At 51.8% G+C, this 19,673-nt stretch overlaps 2 protein-coding genes across 2 annotated transcripts in view; one reads left to right on the top strand and one right to left on the bottom strand.

Moving 5' to 3' along the window:
• Window positions 1-3,206: 3,206 nt before the first annotated feature.
• On the bottom strand, window positions 3,207-3,584 carry LOC138421950 (acidic proline-rich protein PRP25-like). Its single transcript, XM_069556456.1, has one exon. The coding sequence runs from the start codon at window positions 3,582-3,584 to the stop codon at window positions 3,207-3,209; it is 378 nt and encodes a 125-aa protein (XP_069412557.1).
• The window catches only part of SH3PXD2B (SH3 and PX domains 2B), a 122,458-nt gene continuing 106,197 nt past the window's right edge, over window positions 3,413-19,673 (top strand). Inside the window, exon 1 of the mRNA XM_069556057.1 lies at window positions 3,413-3,657. Within this exon, the coding sequence (XP_069412158.1) occupies window positions 3,583-3,657 (75 nt within the window). The 5' untranslated portion in view covers window positions 3,413-3,582. The remainder of the gene's footprint in view (window positions 3,658-19,673) is intronic.

Genomic DNA, 19,673 nt, shown 5'->3' with positions numbered 1-19,673 from the left:
AGAATATGTTTTCTTCTCGAGATGACAAGCCATTTCTCTGCTTGGGATGGGGAAAGCGGAGACGGCTAGTGGGAGATGGGAACTTCCCAGGTGGCGCTAGTGGTAAAGGCCTGCTAAGGAGATGCAAGAAACACAGTTTTGATCCCTGGGTCAGGAAGATCTCCTGGAGGAGAAATGGCAACCCACTCCCGCATTCTTGCCTGGAGAGTCCCACAGTCAGAGGAGCCTGGTGGGGAGAGTCCATAGGGTCACAAAGAGTCAGACATGGCTGAGTGACTGAACGCACACAGTGGGAGATGAGGCAGGACATGCAATTAGGGGCCAAAAAGAGGGTGAGCACTGGGAAGAGTGAACGTAGGTCAAGGCAGAGTCAGGATTAAAATTAGGTTGGGGAGACTTCCCTTGCGGTCCAGTGGTTAGGAATCCGCCTTGCAAAGCAGGGGACATGAGTTTGATCCCTGGTTGGGGCAAGTAGGCCCACACGCCACCACCAGTGAACCTGCATGCCTCAGCAGAAGGTCCCACAGGAGGCAACGAAGACTCTACATTCCACCACTAAGACCCAATGCAGCCCAACAAATAAATACTTTAAAAAGTTAGGTTTGGCATCTGGATGCAGGTGGTATTTAGGAGATATTTAGGGGTATCAGATTGGCTCGTAGCAAAATAACAAAAATAAGTGTGCTTTACCCATATTATCTCATTTAGAGCTCAGAACAAACCGGTCTGGTCAGTGGGTACTCTTATCGCATCTCATAGATGTGGAGATGGAGACATGGAGAGGTCAGGTAAGTTGCCCAAAGTCATATGCTTGGTAAGAGGCGGTTGCCAAGGGCTTGGGGAGAGGAAACGGGGAGTTGGTATTTAAGGGGTACAGAATTTCAGTTTGGGAGCATCAGAAAAGTCCTGCAAGTGTATCTGTGTCAGTTGAGAGGGTTGTTAAAACAGACAGCTGGATACCACGTGCAAGATGGATAGCTGGTGGGAAGCTGCTGCACAGCACCAGGGCCTCAGCTCGGTGCTCTTCGATGACCTGGGGTGGGGTGGCAGGGGTGGGGTGGCAGGGGTGGGGTGGGAGGGAGGCCCAGGAGGGAGGTGATAAATGTGTACTTAGAGCTGATTCACGTTGCTGTACAGCAGAAACTAACACAACATTGTAAAGCAAATGTCCTCCAATTTTAAAATTAATTTTTTTAAAGTTCTCGGGATGGATAGTGGTGATGGTTGCACAACATGACTGCACTTAAGGCCACAGAGCAGTATGCTTACAAACGGCTCAAATGGTGAATCTCATCTCATGTGTATTTCAGTACAACAGAAGGAAAAGGAAGGGTGGGCGTGGAAGGATGCAGGCGTTGCGTCTCTGCTACAGGCAGGTAGGGGGAAGGTATCTCCTCCAGCCAGGCCTGTCGCAGCGGAGGAGGGGAACACACTCAGGAGGACGGAGCACCAGCTCCACTGCGGAGGGCGTGACTGAGGACAGGTCTCATTGCCTTTCTGGGAAAACCGAGGAAACAGGCTGATTCACAGACTTCCTCTAGCGTCTGCCCTCCACGGTTCTGCCTTATTAGGAAGGCTTGGCTCATGCACACGATGAGGCAAAAGGCACAAAAAAGCCAAGCCTTCACCCCACTGGACATTTCCATGTCCTTTGACTTGTAATTGTGATGCAGAAGAAGGCGCCTTACACGAGTTACATCAATGAGGGTCCCACAAAACAAATGTCACCCACAAACTGGGTTACAGAGGAAAGTTTATTGAAGAGTCTATTTACAAAGTGGTGGGCAGGGTTCGGAGAGTCAAAGAAGGGCGCAGTACAGGCAGGACTGTCACCAGCCTTGGAGGGAAGGCTGGGAGAGCCGGTAAGGGAAGGTGGCTTTGGTAAGGACAACCCATCAGGGAGAAAGTTTGTGAACTGAATTCCCACACCTCTCTCTCCTCCTGCCCTGTCTCTTGCCAAGGCACCCCCCTATTCACCCAGCCCAAAACGAAGTCAAAGAACAGGGAACCCATCAGTGAAATCCGTACCAGTCAGCCTCCAGGGCCAGAGCAGGGTGGTAAAACCTGGCAAGAAAGTCAGAGAGGCGAGGAGCGGCACAGAGCTAAAGGGAAACGGTACTGAAATCTCTAGCGGCCTGGTCAGGGCTGCCGAGACGTATCCGCTCTGAATGACCCTCACCCACTTTCAAAGGCTGACCTTGGACCCAGGGTGGTAAGGAGCCGGCTCTCACAGGCCCGGAAGGGAGCTGTGTGGTTTTTTGGACCTGCTTACTACTTACTGTATGAGAACCTTGGCCAGGAGCCTGAACCTCCTATCCCTGCACTATGTGTACGCTCATTCCGACGGTCTGTTCAGTCAACATCTCCTGAAAATGACTCAGTGTGGAGCCAGGGCTGGGAGGCACTGGATAAAGAAACGTGGAGCGGCCCCAGGCACCCTCAGCTTCAACCGTGAGTTGTGCCTAGGTCTGGCCGGTGGCAGGGTCTCTCCCCGAGCTCTGTGGCTCCAGAGGTTGCTCTCATTTGCCTTCGCAGAGTGTGAGTGCTAAGTCTTTCAGTCATGTCGGACTCAATCCTGTGGACTGTAGCCCGCCAGGCTTCTCTGTCCATGGGATTCTCCAGGCAAGAATACTGGAGTGGGTTGCCATTTCCTCCTCCAGGGGATCTTCCCGACCCAGGGATGGAACCCGAGTCCACCAATGCACCTGGGAAGCCCGCCGCCTCCGTAATATGAGGCAACCACCTTTCCCCCCCACAGTTGGCCTGAGAATTCAAAGAGAAATTATTTTTTACAAAACAGGAGGCACTGGGCCAGGCATGGAGTAAGTGCCCCAAATTTGGGAATCGGTGTTCTTGTTGACAGGCATCCACTGCGCCTCCCTCATTCACCACCCTCTCGCTCTCACACCACACTTGCATGTTGGGGGTGGGGGGCTCTTTTCTTGCTCCTCCTTGAATACCCATGGCTTTGGGCTGAGTTGACAATTGCCAATATTTATAGTGCACTGACATGCGCTTAATCCTGAAGACAGCCCCGCTTGGAAGGCAGCAGTACTAGGCCCATTTTATAGATGAAGAAATTGAGCCCAGAGAGGTTAAGCCACTTGCCCAAGGTCACAGAGTCGAAGAGCAGCAGAGCCCGGCCCTCAAATCCGGCGCTAGACCGCGGCTATCACAAGGGGTGAGGGAGGGAACGAAGCCACCAGTCAATCACGATCGCAGGGCGGACCCGTGCCCATCCCCTCCCCCGGCTGCGGGGGCGCAGCGCCGGGACAAAGGCCCCGCGGCGGCCGGACGTCGGCCAGCCGGGTCCGCGCGGGGGGCGGGAGCGGGGGGCCGGGCCCTTTAAGCGGGGCGGGCCGGCAGCGCGGGGGGCGGGCCGGGGGCGGGCCGGGGGCGGGCCGGGGGCGGGCGGCGGCGGCGGCGGCCGGGCCGGAGGGCGAGCGGAGCGAAGGGCGGCGGCGGCGGCGGCGGCAGCTCGCGCTCGGCCCGGGCTCCCGATCGCGCCCGGCCCCTGGTTCCCGGCCCGCGGCGGCGCGTCCCGCACCCCCCCGCCCGCCCCCGGCCCCCGGAGGAGCGGCCATGCCGCCGCGGCGCAGCATCGTGGAGGTGAAGGTGCTGGACGTGCAGAAGCGGCGGGTGCCCAACAAGCATTATGTGAGTGCCGCGCGGCCCCACGCCCCCTCGAGCTCTGGACCCGTCGGGGGCGGCCGGGAGCCCCCCGGCTCTGAAAACTTCTGCCTCCTGCTCTTTCTCCCCCACCGCCCCTGCGCTCCCCCGCCGCCCTGCTGCTGCGCGGCCCGGGTCTCTCCCGGCTCCGCCCTCTCCCCCTCCCCCTCCTCCCTTTTGCTCTGTTCAGCTCCTCCACCCTGCGCTCGGGCATCGCCCCTCATCGCCTCCTTGAGTGCCATCTCCCCCTTTCCCTCTTGTTCCCCCTAGTCCCTCCCTTTCCATCCGTGCAGAAGTCTGGCCCCAGCCGGTGTAGGGAACGAGAGGCTGAGAGAGAGGCGCCTGTTCTCAGGCCGCCCGCCCTGTCCCTCCTTGTCCGGAGGCGCTCTGACCCGCAGTGCCCAGCCACAGGTAGCCCCGCCGGGGATCGCCAGGTTGGCCCCGTCCTTCTGGAAGAGGCAGCCTGAAATCTCTGAGAATGGATCCTTTCAGTGCCTGCACCGTGAAAAGGGTTTTTTTTTTTTTTTCTTTGGCCCCTTCTCTCCAATAACTGCTGTTTAAAAATGTATGAAAGTTTTTTCCTGGTATCTCCCTGGCAAAATGAGAACTTGTTTAGAGCTGGCTAGGACTTGAGAAAATGGGCCGGTGGCCTCGTTTTGCAGATGGGAAGGCTGAGACTCTGGGAGGCATTGGGTTCTGGAACACGGCTGAGGTGCGTTTGGTTTTTCTCTGCTTCTGGAAGATGTGCCTGGGGTAGACGGTGACCCCCCCCGCCCCCCCGCCCCCAAGATGGGAATGGGTTCCCTCACCAGCCTAGGAGCTCAATCTGTGGGTTCAGAGGGCCCTCACAGGGCCTCAGAGGTTCTAGATAGGGGGCTAGTGGGGCTGGGGGGTGTTGGGCCCTGGGGAGGCCTCTCTGCAGCAGGGAAGGGGGCTCTGGTGTCTCTGGTGGTGAGAAGAGGGCAGTGGCAGCGCCTAGTTGTGGAGAAGTTAACCAGGAAGGGAAAAAAGAGCAAGAGGGAGGGAAAAAATCCTAACAAAGAAGTGTAGAGCAATAAAGAGCAAGGGGCGTTGGCTGGCTAAATTCAGCTCCTTGACATCTCTGCAAGTCCTCTTTGGGTCTCTTTTCTTAAGAGGCTCCTTCTTTTAAGATAGAGCTACATGCCCTCCACAGATAGTCTGCACAATTCTGAAAGCAGATAGCCCGGAATCCACTCCGCACTCCCTACAGAAAGGGTGTGCTGTGTGAGCCTGTATTGTTATTGGCTGGGCAGCCAGTTATTCAAGCCTTAGCCAGACGGTGGGAAGCTATTTCCTGGACCTGTGGCATCTTTAAATAGAGTGAAGTTTCCCTTGATTCCAAAGCTAGGTTAAATTGTCTTTTTTTTTTTTAATTCCTTATTTATTTATTTTTAACTGTTTCAAATGCTGCCAAGTCTTGGTTTCTTGTTTGAGCTTGTTGACTATGTAACTGAGTCGCCTCTTTGGTATACAGACAGTTTTTACCAGCTTGGCAACAGGAGGAAGTCTGAAAGTCCCCATGCTGCCTCCCCCCAGATCTGTGAGCCTGGAGCACCAGAGTACATGCAGCCACCAAGAACTGGGCGTCACCATCCACTCTCCCATCCTCTGCTGGCACATCAGGTGTGGGTGCTTAATTAAGCCCCCGTGATGGATGAGAAAACCAGGGCTCAGAAAGGTGAGGTCCTGTGCCTGCGGTCACAGTCAGGGCGAGAGCAGGAGTGTAAACCCACGTCTGTTCAGCACCTGAAAGTGTTTTCCACCAGGCCACACCATTTTGCAGATTTCATGCCCATAGTCTCCCTAAGCATACTCCCCTCAAAGACGAGGAAATCTGCCCTCATTTGTGATCACTCTGAGGCTTTTCATTCTCTGCTTAGATCCCTCCCTACCAGTTTTTTGGAGGTTCTGCAGCTCTGAAGGACATCTTTCTAAGCCTTCAACCACTTTTTAGGGGCCCCTTCAGATAAATCTCTACAAATTAACATGGATTTCAGTTTAAATCTTGGCATCACAACTTGCTAGCTGTGTGACCTTGGTTTCCTCATCTGTAAAATGAGGGTAATGGTGCCCACTTCTTAGGGGGAGAGACCTTGTGACTGGCAGGGTTGACATTCCATAACCTCTAGCCGCCTGCATCCCTGCCCCGTGGTATCCATGTCACTCTGATTGGGAACGTGCCGACGTCATGTGAGGAGGATTTCACCGAGAATTTGTTTTTCTGCATGTGGGTTTAGTCACTCTTGTGATTCAAAGGGCCCCCTCCCTTCCAGCCAGGCTTTTGGGTTCATCAGATGAAGAGGGGTAACGAGTTGATCTGAAGCCTGAGTCATCCATGGGAACAGAGAAAATGAACTGCCCTGATGGCAAGAAACCCACCAGCAACTGCCAGTGACCCCCACTCGCGTTCTCCAGTCATCCCTGCCTCCGCCACTCTGGGAACCGGGACAGAGGCAGCTGTTGGCCTGAGCCTGAATTTTCTCCCCACGTAGTGTCCTCTTATCTGCAGTTGGCCCAGTCGCTCTGGAGAGAGAGCTTGAACAAGGGAGTTGGACCGTCGCAGGCTCTGCCACTTCCTGCTGTGCGACCTTGAGCTGCTTTACCTCTGTTCACCTCTCTGAGCCCCACCTTCTATATCTGCAGATTGTAAATACTGCTCTCCTCCAGAGCAGAACTTCTAAACCTTCACCCTGTTGATATTCGGGACCAGATCATCCTCTGTTGTTGGAGGCTGGTCCCGTGTATTATAGGATGTTCCGCAGCATCTCTAGTTTCTACCCCCTAGACACCTGTAGCATCCCCCTCCCTAATTATACCAAAAATGTCCAAAATGTCCCCACACGTGTCCCCCAACCTCTAACCCCCTGCTCCAACAACTCCATGAGAATATACAAGTCAGTTATGGAGGGTTCCCCACCACCTGCTCCCCATTTGCAGCTACTTTGATCTCCTCTGCTCATATCTTGGTTGCCTGAGAAAGAAAAAGTCATAGGTGCTGTAGGTCTCCAGCTGCACCTGGAGCTTAGGGCTGCCCATCGGGACTGGGCTACTTGTTCCACCTGAAATGGCATCTTCTCCATAATCAAGGTGGCATCTTTATCAGGCCTGGTCCCAGCCTCCTTCACCTTGTGGGCAGAGACATCATCAGTGGGCCCAAGGGCAGAGCCATAGGCCACATTTGGAGAATTCAGGGACAGAAGCTCCCAGGGCCTCTGAGATCCCAATGGATGGGTAGGGATTATTGTTGACAACAATATCAACAGTATTATCATTTGGAGAGGACTTCCCTGGAGCCACTGCCTTCTCTCTGTTGGCCTTTTTCTGCTGGCATCTATCCAGGCTTTCTGAATGAATGGAAAGGGGGCTTTCACGTGTGACACCCTGGGAGACCCTCCCAGCTAGGTTATCTTCCAGCTTGAGGGGAGAAGGATGTGCTTCTTGTAGGTTTTGCGGGTTTTATTTGAATTGCCCCAGTTCCGGCACTGGAGAGGGATGTACAGAAGCCTTAGGGTTAGGAAAAAAGTCTCTGTTAGCAGGGGCCAGGAGACACTAGCTTGCTTTGTCTTGAGATCATTAGATGTTAAGAAGAACAAGATGCTAGGAGTAGTTATAGAAGCAATAATCTTAATAGCTGAAATTTAATTTGTTGTTGTGGGCCAGGCATTAGATGAGCTCTCTGTGTGTACATATTTAGTCATCAGAGTGGTCCTTTTAAATAAGTACTTTTCTAGTATACTAATACATAATTTTAAATATACAGATACATGGAATAAGTTAAATATCTATCTGCCATCCAGCTGTCAGATCTTTACATTTTGCCGTATTCAAGTCATTTTTATTTTTTAAGAAATAAAACATTGCAGCTGCAAAGCCCCCCGTGCATTCATCCCAACAAGCTCCCCTGTAAAACAGATCACCGTCTCCTACATTTGGTGCTGGTTGTTCCCGTGCACATTTAAAAAATAACCAACAGACATGGTTTTTTTAATTCACTAGCTTTATTGAGGTATGATTTACATACCATAAATTCACCCATTATAAGTATACGGTTGGCTTATTTTTTTAAAGAAATGTATAGAGCTGTGCAGCCGTCATCTCAATCCAGCTTTATCATATTCCCATCACCCCCAGAAAGATCCCTTGTGCCCTGTGGCAATCCCTCCCCTTGCCACCTAGGTCCCATGTACCTTGTAAGGTTCTTAACTTTTCAGCACTCCCCAGGATCTTATATAGAAAGTTTTAAAAACTATACAAAAACGTACTTTTGAGATCTGTGTTGGTATATGGAGCTCCAGTTCATTTCAACTGCTGCTTCATATTCCATTTATGAATATGTTTGGGTTGATTCATGCTTCTGGAGGAGACTTTTAGAATGCTTTCTCTTAGCTGCTTTGTACATAAGCTCAGCATGGGTCAGACCCAAGGCTCAGGCCCAGCTCACTGGGTTTTCAGCTGTGCATTCAGTGTCCCTGGGAGCGGTGTCTGTGTGTCTCTTTGCTCTGGGTCCTTGCTAACACTCTGAATTGTCAGACTTGTTGTTTTTGTTCAGTTGCTCAGTCGTGTCTGACTCTTTGTGACCCCATGGACTGCAGCATGCCAGGGTGCTGTGTCCTTCACTATCCCCTGGAGTTTGCTCAGATTCATGTCCATTGAGGCAATGTTGCTATCCAATCATATCATCCTCTGCTGCCCGCTTCTCCTCCTGCATTCAATCTTTCCCAGCATCAGGGTCTTTTCCAATGAGTCAGCTTTTCGAATCAGGTGGCCAAAGTACTGGAGCTTCAGCTTCAGCATCAGTCCTTCCAATGAATATTCAGGGTTGATTTCCTTTAGCGTTGACTGGTTTGATCTCCTTACCATCCAAGGGACTCTCAGGAGCCTTTTCTAGCCCCATGATTCAAAAGTATCAGTTCGATGCTCAGCCCTTCTGGTCCAACTCTCGCATCCCCTACATGACTACTGGAAAAACCATAGCTTTGACTTTTTAGTGGTTGCAGAATAGTATCTCATAGCAGTGTTTGTTTGCGTTTCCCTGCTCTCTAGTAAAATTAAGCATCTTTTCACACCTCTCTCAGCCATTTGAGTTTCCTCTTCTGTGAATTAATTGTTTTATCTTTTGTCCCCTTTTTCAGTATATTGAGTGATTGGTTTTCTATTAATTTATAGGATTTATTAATACACTTGGGATCCTGGTCCTTCATTAGTGTTCCTGTTTTCCCCCTGAAACCAGAGGTTCAGAGTGGTACAGGCACATACCTGAGGTCATGCAGCAAAGTGTGGCAGGGTGGGGATTGATGTACGTGTACTCAGCAGCCCTGTGATCCTACCCCTGAGCCAAGTGACCTTGGGTGGATCATTTAAGCCTCCAGGCCCCAGCTTCTGCATCCTGGCCCTTCCTCATCTCCCTGTCCGCCTAGTCTGGACTGACGAAGCACAAGCTGCCGCCAGCCCTTAGTCATTCTCACCCCAGGAAAGCTCTAGGTTGATTGTGCCCCTGGAGTGACGGGTTGGCAGACCCTGTGTTCCTGGCTTTGAGACCTCCCTCCTCACTTGCCATGCTCTAAGAGCCGAGGGTCTCTCCTCTGAGCAGCTGACTTTTGCAGGATGGATCATGCCCATATGAGGCATTAACAGCATTCTTGTTTCAGTCTATGGGAGGCCACTGCTGGCAGGCTCAGTGGTCCGGAACGAGCTGTGAATCTGCTGCCCAAATTAGCTACATTCTGTTTTCCAGCCTCCCCCGCCCCTCCCCCCAGACATCCTGGCACCCCATTTTGCAGAAACACGCAGGGCAGGCCAACAAACTTGAGTGAAAAGAACTTGGGCGTCAGAGACAAACATTTCTGCCTTCAAATTCTGCGTGGTCTCGGGTGACTCACTCAACCCCAAGGCTTAGTTTCTGTATGTGTGAAATGAGGACAGTGTCACCCTTCTAGGATGATTGTGTGCTTGTTCAGATAACGTGTGCACTCGATCTGTTCTCCATCCCTCCTGCCGAGGGATAACTGCCAGCTCCCAGCACATTTCTCATGGCTGCACCCTTGCTTCGTGAAGGAAGGACCTGACTCTGAATTCTCTTCATGAGCGCCTAACCTGGGTGACCTCGCACAGCAGCTCCCCGAGGGTCTGTAAAATAGGAGCACTAATAGTGCTTACCTACAGGGGTGTGGCACTCCTCACACACTGCGGAGCCTGATGCCTCCTGTAGAAAAGGCGCTCAATCATTGGCCGTCATGAAAACTGCCATTACTGACAGTAATTGCCATGACCCACCTCTCTGCCTCTCTCCTGCCTGCTGCCCTGGGGGCCTGCTAGTGTTCTCTCTGCTTGGGGTGCTTCTGCAGGCAGGATGCTTGCTGCCCTGGGAGAGGTCCATGAGCAAGGCAGAGCCCACCTGCCTTCTGTATAGGCACCAGTAAGGCATCTGCTCTGGACTCTCTTCCCTCTTGGAACTGTGAACTCATCTCTTGCCACTTCTTGGGCTCAAGGACTGGAAAGCCACACGCAGAGCCCCGCCTCCACGGCGTGAGCCGGGGCAGAGTCTCGGAGGCCAGAGCCTGTCTGCAGAGCACAGCTCTCGGAGGAGCTGTGGCACGCGGAGTAAGTGCCTTCAGGAGACGTTAAGGCCCCTCGGGTAGGTTTGCTTTGTTTGTTTGTATGTTTGTTTATTTCAATGGCTATTGGCCTTGCCAGCCATGCTGTGCCATCTTATTCGCTCTGGTCCATGGTTGCAAGGAGCCAGGCCCTTCACCTCACCTGCCAGCTCATCCTCAGCCTGCCAGTCTTATGCTCTGGACCCCTGCACTTGTCTGAAGATCCAAGGGAGTGAGGCTATCATATCTTCATATTTACTTAAATGTCACTTTAGTTCAGACTTTGAATCAATGCCATTCCTTGCTTCTGGTAAGCAAAGAAAGTACACCAAATGGCCTGGGTTCAAATCCCAGCCCTGCCACCTCCCGACAGTGTGACTTCAGACAAATTACTTACCTTTTCTGCACCTCATCTCTGTTTCCTCATCTGTAATAATGGTAGTTCAATAATTTCATTGGGCTGATGTGAGGACAAAATGGTCCTGGCACACAGTAAGGGCTTAATAGCTCTGAGCTATAGTAGGAGTATACAAACTTAGTATCATTTATGATAGTAAAAGTTAGAAACCACTTAAACACCCATCAGTAGAGAATACGATAAATAAAACGTACTATAACCATGAGCTACAAAGAGCTAGAATGCCATCTAGATGGCAAAAAAATGTGTTCCATCTTCTGTCACGGGAATGTAAAATAGTAAAAGCAGGTGGCAAAACCAGTGGCAAAACCACGTGCTCAGACTAACTCCCACCTGGTCACAAATGAAAGCTGAAAACGTGCATCAGTGAAAGCACAGAAGCCTGGATGATGAGATATATGTCACTTCCTTTTTGCTCATCTGTGCATTTCTCTGTTTTCCAAATGTTCTGCGGAGAACTCATATTCCTGTTTTTAGTTAAAAATTTAAAACACAGCAAATGCTCACTTGGAAAGAGAAGCGGTACCAGGCTGTGGCGGCTCCAGCCAGGTTCCCACCTCCCTGCCCCCTGTGCTGTCCTGAAGCCGCAGAGGCCTCCGGCTCCTCCGAGAGCTGTGCTCTGCAGACAGGCTCTGGCCTCCGAGACTCTGCCCCGGCTCACGCCGCGGAGGCGGGGCTCTGCGTGTGGCTTTCCAGTCCTTGAGCCCAAGAAGTGGCAAGAGATGAGTTCACAGTTCCAAGAGGGAAGAGAGTCCAGAGCAGATGCCTTTCTGGTTGAAATGCTCCTTTCTCGGGGGCCAGGCCCTCTCCCCACTGGGAGGCCTGGGGTCTCCCACCAGTCGGCCTGTGAGGAGGGGCTGGTGCAGCTCCTCAGGGGCTCTCATATCAGTAATGCTTATATTGGAATAGGTTGGAAAGACAGGCTGGATGGGGTTCAAGAGTCTGCACCATGAGGTCACAGGGACACCAGAAAGGTCATTCAGGTTAGAGGTGTGCCCCCACACCCACTCCCCTGGACGGATCGTCCATTGGCTTGTCACCCATCCAGAGGTGCACAGGCGTCATCACACAGCAGAGTCATCACCCGGCCAAAAAGGCCTCGCGCACTGTTCCGTGCATGGACGCTCGCATCCTGTTGCAAGTCGTGCATGCCTTTTCCTTGAAGAAAGAGCTCTGGGGAGGCAAAAGGTCTTACTTGGTGGTGTGACTCCATTTTCTACTTCCGCTGGGGGGCCAGGGCCAGCTGCAGGTCACTGCAGCTACGGGAGAGGCAGCCGCCAGCTGAGCGTCCTGTCAGCCTGGGGAGCACAAGGCGTGAGGCGAGCGCGCCCTGGCCCAGGGCGAGGAGGCCTCTTCAGGAGGCCGTGAGGCCGGGAGGGTGCGTGCGGCGTCTGCACCGAGACTGGGCTCGGGGCTGGTTCTGTTCTTCACTCACTCTGGGACCTCAGCCTTCTCCTCTGGGAAATGGGCGGCTTTGGCGGGAAAGTTATGTGAGCTTTTGTGCAGAGTGCCCGAGGGCGCTGCTGGGACGGCTGTACCTCGATGCTTCCTGGCCCGGGGTCGTGCCCAGAAATTGGGGCCCTGGGGTCCCTCTCAAGAGCCCTTGTCAGTGGCATCGCCCAGGCCAGGGTGGAGCTGGTATCCCTGCCCTCTGCCGGTTTGTGGGGACTGGCTGATGCAATAGACGGGATGCCTGGGGTCTCCCACCAGTCGGCCTGTGGGGAGGGGCTGGTGCAGCTCCTCAGGGACTCTACCAGGAGCCCACAGGCCCGAGCTTTGCTGGAAGCCATCCTCCTTTTGTCCCATTTTCCAAACTGCAGGTGTTCTCTCCTCATACTTGCTGGCCCAGGTGCAGACCAGCAGACAGGAGATGAACCTAAGCCTGGGACCTTTTTCATGTAGCAAAGGGACAAGGGACCAGAGGCGCATCCATTCTGTGTGTGTGTGTGTGTTTAGCGGGTGGGGAGGCAGAGCTCTCCTGCCAGCTTTTGCAGGCCTCTCTCCGGCCGTCTCAGAGCTTAGGGCTGCCAAATTTACCAAAGAAAATACAGGATGCCCAGGGAAGTTTAAATTTCAGATAAACATACAAAATTTGGGACACACTTATACTAGAAAACCATTCATTATTTATTTGAAATTCAAGTTTCCCTGGGCATCCTGTGCTTGATCTGGCAAGACTGCTAACACTACCACTTTCAATAAGACAACTACCAAGAAACGATCATACTTTGTGATCCTGACAGTTCTTAAGAATTCACTGAACACAGGTAAATCCCTTCAGGGGCCAGGCACTTCTGAGCAAAGAGAGGATACCCAGATGTGCAAAGCGGGGATTCAGACCTCAGGGAGGCCGGTGTCCTGAGAGATGGATGGCAGTTTAGGACTAGTCTGGCACTGAGGAATGAGCAGGGGCCTGTGCCCTTGGATTCTGGGAAGCTGGACTTGGAGAAGGCAGCACGGTACCCGAGGCTGCTCACACCCCCAGGAGAGATGCTGCCGAGTGGCGAAGGGTAAAGGGGCTTCAGGCAGAGAGAACAGAGGACAGGGAAGCGGCAGCCCTGGCATCTGGCATGTCTGAAAAAGGCAGGAGAGGTTTGAGGGATGGAGATGGAGCTTGATGGGTGGCTGGGGGCCCCAAGGGTCTGGGGGCTTCTGACTGGGCCAAAACCCACAAAAGAATAAAAGCAAAGGGAACTCCCTGACAGTCCAGTGGTTAAAATGAAGTTGCTCAATCTGTCCGACTCTTTGCGACTCCATGGACTATAGTCTACCAGACTTCTCAGTCCATGGGATTTTCCAGGCAAGAGTACTGGAGTGGGTTGCCATTCCCTTCTCCAGGGGATCTTCCCGACCCAGGGATTGAACCCACGTCTCCTGCATTGTAGGCAGACGCTTTACCCTCTCAGCCACCAGGAAAGCCCCAGTGGTTAAGGCCCCACCCTATTGCTGCCGGTGGGCCTGAGTTCAATCCCTGGTTGGGGAGCTAAGTTCCCACTAGCCACATTGCGCAGCCTAAATAAATAAACATAGACTCTACCTTCAAGAAGGCCTTGCCCGCCTCCTCTCACTCCCCCCCGCCCACACACACCCAGCCAGTGCTCAGAATCAGAGATGTCCCAAATGAAAGTTGCTGGAGAGGTCAGGAGGAGCTGGGACTCAAGAACACTCCCCCAGCTTGATGGGTTGGGGGCACACCTTTCATGGGAGAATGGAAGGGGCAGACACAGAACAAACCAGGGAGGCTAGAGGGAGAGAACACCTGTCCACAGGAGGACTGTGTGCAGACAGGAGAGATGAAGTCAGAGAGGGAGGGAGGGATGGGAAACAGCAGAGGGTCTGTGAAAGCCAGCAGGGCGTCCCTGGCGGCTCAGCAGTAAAGAATCCACCTGTGGCACAGGAGACGTGGGTTCCACCCTTGGGTCAGGAAGATCCCCTGGAGACAGGGATGCAACCCACTCCAATATTCTTGCCTGGAGAATCCCATGGACAAAGGAGCCTGGCGGGCTACAGTCCATGGGGTCACAAGCCGGGCATGACTTAGCAACTAAACCGCCTCCACCAACATCATGAAAGCCAGCAGGAATTCTGAAATTTGGGAAGGATTAAATAACTCCGGATTTGTTTGGTTCTCAAGACTTAATAATCATTTATTGTTATTATTATTGAACAGCTTTCATTTACTCCAGTGCTTGTTATGTGCTCAAAAGCTTTTCATGCCTTGTGTCGCAGAATCTGAGCAGCAGTTCTGTGGGATAAGGAGTATTACTCAGGACTCTTGGGTAGCAAGTGACAGAAACGAGCCTGGCTAACTTAAGCCAGAGGGAATGTACTAGATAAATGGCTCTGGCAGAACTGGCTTAGCCCCCAGTCACAGAAAGGGCCTGGCCAGCTGGGGCCATCCAGGGAGTTGAAACTGCCAACGGGCCTCAGAACATCACGAGAAGCAGGCACCTGCTCCATCCCTCAGTCCCTGTGGCCACTCGTGAGTCCAGTTCCAGGGAGAGAGAAACTGATTGGCCCAGCCGGGTCTCCTGACTCTCCTTTGGTTAGGCAAGGGCGAGGAGCTGTGATAGACCGGCCCACTGGAATTGCCAGTTGTCATTGTAGGGGACTTAGGGTGCTGTGTTGCTGGAAGAAGTGGAGCGTGGCGCCCGAATAGGTGGAAACAGTAGATGTCTGCTACACAGGCAGTTACTAGCCCATTTCACAAATGTGGAAACTGAGGCTTAGATGAAGTACTTCGCCCAGGATCACACTCGTCTCTGCTGTCATTGAATGTAAAGAATGGTACACTCAACTTGCCACCACCTCCACCCTTCAGACTTGCCTTTAAAGTACATAAGGATAGGATTTTCTGTTCTGCTTAATTAGGCAGAATTGCAGGACCCCCTTGCCTGCTCCACTGACAAAGAAAGCCAGAAACCCACACAGTGGCGTCACCGTTTCCTCCTTCCCAGCCAAGGTGTGAATCAGCAGCCGGTGGCGTTGGGCCATCCTTGGCTGCCAGTCCGTTGCACAGATGTGGTTTATTGTCTGCCCTGGGCCAGGCCTGGCCCCAGGCCAAAGAGAGGCTGAGATGACCAGGCAGCCTTTGTCCTCACAGAGGTCACCATCTGTTTAGACTGTGTCACTATGGCGTGAAGGCTGTGGTGGGGCCTGCTATAGGGCCGTGGGGACAGGACAAGGGGCCAAGGCCTGGCTTGCCCATGTGCTGCTAGGACAGAGAGGCGGCATTCTGAGCTGGGGTCCACAGGAGATGGGTGTTCCTGGACAAGGAGAGCCAGCTAGCAGAGTTCTTAGTACAGGTAGAATTTGGAGGGTCCTTGAACTTCAAGGGGGAGGAGTACATCTTTATCATCAATAACCTCCAGTAGCAATTTAGCATTGCTTTCCTTTATGAAGATAGCGACCCTTAGATATTTACTAAGGCCTGTGACTTTGTCACAGGTGGAAATTCACAGGTATTCCCACATCACTTTACAGCTGTTGCATGGACCCGGTAGATCGTTTACACTTACCCTGCTTCAGAAGCATGATGCTCTTTCACCTACTGCTGGATTTTGTTACTTATTGCTTTAATAAAGTATGTGTCTATTCATTATCTTTTGAAACATTTTTATTCAGTATTAGTTTCATTTGGAATGTTACATGCTTTATTCATTTTTAAGTTATTTTGAGAAGGGGACCATAGATACCATCAGATTGCCAAGGAGCTCCATGGCACAAATATACAAAAAGGCGAAAGACTTCTGGGTAGAAGTTTCAGAGTTTGGGCTTGGAAGTCAGGCATCGGTTTGACCTGGCCCTGCTTGTGACTGGCTGAGTGTATGACCTTCGTAAGTGACTTGACTTCTTTGTGCCTCGGGGTTTTCATCTGTAAAATGAGGGTAAGAATAGTACCTACTGTGGGTTATTTCCTGTAAAGGGTTTAGAGCAGTGCCTAGGACATAAAGCACTGGATAGTTACCTGTTAGTATTATATTTATCATCATCATCATTATCATCCCTTAACGAATGATGTGCATATTTAATAAGCAACCTTGGACCATGTGACATGGGTGGTCTGGAATGATCACACCTTGAGAAACAGTCTCTAAATGGACACACCCCCTCCTAAGATTTAAAAGCAACATTCCCTGAAGATTTATGTATTTGGGTGTGTAGCAGTGTGGTGATTGAAAATATTGAAAATAACATCAGTGCTTATCAGAGGCATGATTAAATAAATGGACTACTGAAGATCTTTCAAAAATTTTTCTCAAAGAGTTTTTAATGAAATAGGGACTCACTCACCATGTAACACAAGTGAAAAAGGTCGTATATACAATGTGATCTTAATTTCATAAACTAACGTATAGGAAAAGGACCTGGGGAGAAATATGCCCGAAGCTTCGTCTCTGGTGTTAGAAATGTGCATGCTTGTTAAGACCTCAGACTCTGCCATCAGACTTCATTCCCAGCTGGATGGAACAGGTTACTGCACACACTGGGTCTTACTTTCCACCACCGCTGAGTGGAAACAGGAATGCAGTGCAGCCTCGTAGGAAACACGCTGGAGGCCATTGGTGGTTGTGCGCAATTCCACTGTTTTGCATTGGGTTATATTTTTTATGTATTATCCCAGGTTTCTCTAGAGGGGAGAGGACTGGGTTAGGACCAGAGTCAGGAAAGCATCCTGAAGGGAGAGAGAAGGAGGGACCCCACTTCCCCTGCTCCCTTTTTTCTGTCTCATAGACTTGTATATGAAGACCCAGAAGCTGGTGGAAAAGTCCACATAGGGGTTCACAGCAAGGCTAGAAGGAATAGTCGGCTGGGTGAGGAGACCAGCGGGGCACAGGTACAGGGGTGGCCAAGGAACCCACAGAACCTGCCCTTTGGGAACCACCTGCAGTTGCATGCAGGAAATGGGGCTCCTTGGATGTGCCAAGTTTGGTACCCACTTATGCAGCCTCGCCTCCTTTATCTGGTGTGAGAATCCCTAGTCCTCTTCTGATACCCCAATAGACGACTGTCCCCAGGGTTTGAGAGGCCAGTCCCTCTGCATTCTCATCTGTTTCGTTTCTCCCTCGTGCCCTCAAGCCCAGAGGGATAGGAGGATGAAGCTGCACTTACATGGAGGGGGCAGATGATTAGGGAGTATCCTGGACCGTCTTAGTTGGCCTGTATCTACCTGTCACCCAAGCAGGGCATCAGCTTAGATGTTTCCTAGTGGACCAGGCCCGTCTCAGTGCTCATACCTTGGGTCTAGTTGTCTGTTAACTTGTCTCCTCTCCACTAGGCCCTGAGTCCCTCACAGTCCAGGACCTGACCCAGAACAAATCAGTTCTTGTTCTTTCAATGAACCCTCTTAGTCCCAAGGTCCCATGATTCTAGGGTGATGGCCATTGATGGAATCCTTCAACTGAGACAGAGTGAGATGCCTTGTGTTGACCTGCTCGTGCCACCAGGCCAAGCATTGTGTCCCAGTAGATAAGGCACAGGCTTTGGAGGCAGCCAGGCCTGGGTGTAAATCCTGGCTTTGTTACTTTCTACCTGTGCGGTTTAGGGTTTGTTACTTACCCTCTCAGAACCTCAGTATCTTCTTCATCTTACTGCAAGGACATCCAACCAGTCCATTCTGAAGGAGATTAGCCCTGGGATTTCTTTGGAAGGAATGATGCTAAAGCTGAAACTCCAGTACTTTGGCCACCTCATGCGAAGAGTTGACTCATTGGAAAAGACTCTGATGCTGGGAGGGATTGGGGGCAGGAGGAGAAGGAGACGACAGAGGATGAGATGGCTGGATGGCATCACGGACTCGATGGACGTGAGTCTGAGTGGACTCTAGGAGTTGGTGATGGACAGGGAGGCCTGGCGTGCTGCGATTCATGGGGTCGCAAAGAGTCGGAGACGACTGAGCGACTGAACTGAACTGAGTAAGTGACACATAGCAAACCTTCAAGAGAAAAGTAACCAATTCTCAGTCTAGTCCAGTGGACACAGATGGAATACTTTAACCCCTTGGGATGCTACAAGGTCGAGCCGTATGAAGTTTGTAAAAGAGCAGTCCTGTATGTTTTCCTTGCTGTTGGAGGCTCTGGCGGTGTGTCTGCTTTCATCATTGGTTTAGAATTCCTGTCTCATCCTGTTGTCTGCTTAGTCGTGGTCAATCCAGACCCCCCCACCCCGCCCCCGAGGCTGTAGTCCCACCTGCTCGGCTCATGGCCGTGCTGTGGTCCACAGCGTGTGTCCCTTAGTCGGGTCTGTGCTTTGTCTTCATGTCTCATTAGACGGTGTTTCTCCCCCATAGCAGTAAGTTGAATTGGTGCATCACTGTGCAGTTACAGGAGAAGGCAATGGCACCCCACTCCAGTACTCTTGCCTGGAAAATCCCATGGACAGAGGAGCCTGGTAGGCTGCAGTCCACGGGGTCGCACAGAGTCGGACACGACTAAAGCGACTTAGCAGCAGCAGTATGAAATTGCCAGTTTTTGACTTAACAAATGGCAATTTCACTTAGTTCAACCTAATAATCTAGTTTGATTTGGGCCTACGGAACCCACTCTGCTTGCATGGCAGGGATTAGGGGCCACCACTCTACCAGGCGTCTCATCGACATTATCACATTTACACATTAAACAGCCCTGCTGCTGCTGCTGAGTCGCTTCAGTCGTGTCCGACTCTGTGCGACCCCATAGACGGCAGCCCACCAGGCTCCCCCGTGCCTGGGATTCTCCAGGCAAGAACACTGGAGTGGGTTGCCATTTCCTTCTCCAATGCGTGAAAGTGAAAGGGAAGTCGCTCAGTCGTGTCCGACTCTTAGCGACCCCAAGGACTGCAGCCTTCCAGGCTCCTCCGTCCATGGGATTTTCCAGGCAAGAGCACTGGAGTGGGGTGCCATCGCCTTCTCCGACAGCCCTGAGAGACGGTAAATACTCTTCCAGTCATCCCTTGGTATCCATGGGGGGCTGGTTCCAAGGCCTCTTGTGGATACCAAAATCCGTGGATTCTGGAGTCCCTTATATACAGTGGCATAGTATTTGCACATAACCTTGTTCAGGTCCGTTCAGTTCAGTCGCTCAGTTGTGTCTGACTCTTTGCAACCCCATGAACTGCAGCACACCAGGCCTCCCTGTCCATCACCAACTCCCGGAGTTCACCCAAACTCATCGAGTCAATGACGCCATCCAACCATCTCATCCTCTGTCGTCCCCTTCTCCTCCTGCCTTCAATCTTTCCCAATATCAGGGTCTTTTCAGATGAGTCAGCTCTTCACATCAGGTGGCTGAAATACTGGAGTTTCAGCCTCAGCATCAGTCCTTCCAGTGAACACCCAGGACTGATCTCCTTTAGGATGGACTGGCTGGCTCTCCTTGCAGTCCCCTTGTGTATCCTGTCAAATACTTTAATCATCTCTAGGTTACTTATAATACCTAATACAAAGTAAATGCTATGTAGATAGTTGTAAATACAGTGTAAATGCTATGTAAATA

The sequence above is a fragment of the Ovis canadensis genome, chromosome 16, assembly GCF_042477335.2.
Source record: "Ovis canadensis isolate MfBH-ARS-UI-01 breed Bighorn chromosome 16, ARS-UI_OviCan_v2, whole genome shotgun sequence".
Taxonomy (NCBI): domain Eukaryota; kingdom Metazoa; phylum Chordata; class Mammalia; order Artiodactyla; family Bovidae; genus Ovis; species Ovis canadensis.
Note: the sequence above shows the minus strand (reverse complement) of the source record. Positions and strands in the feature narration are given on the sequence as shown.

Excerpts from the sequence above, each read along its gene's own strand:
- LOC138421950 (XM_069556456.1), bottom strand. The coding sequence starts at position 3,584 with ATGGCCGCTCCTCCGGGGGCCGGGGGCGGGCGGGGGGGTGCGGGACGC.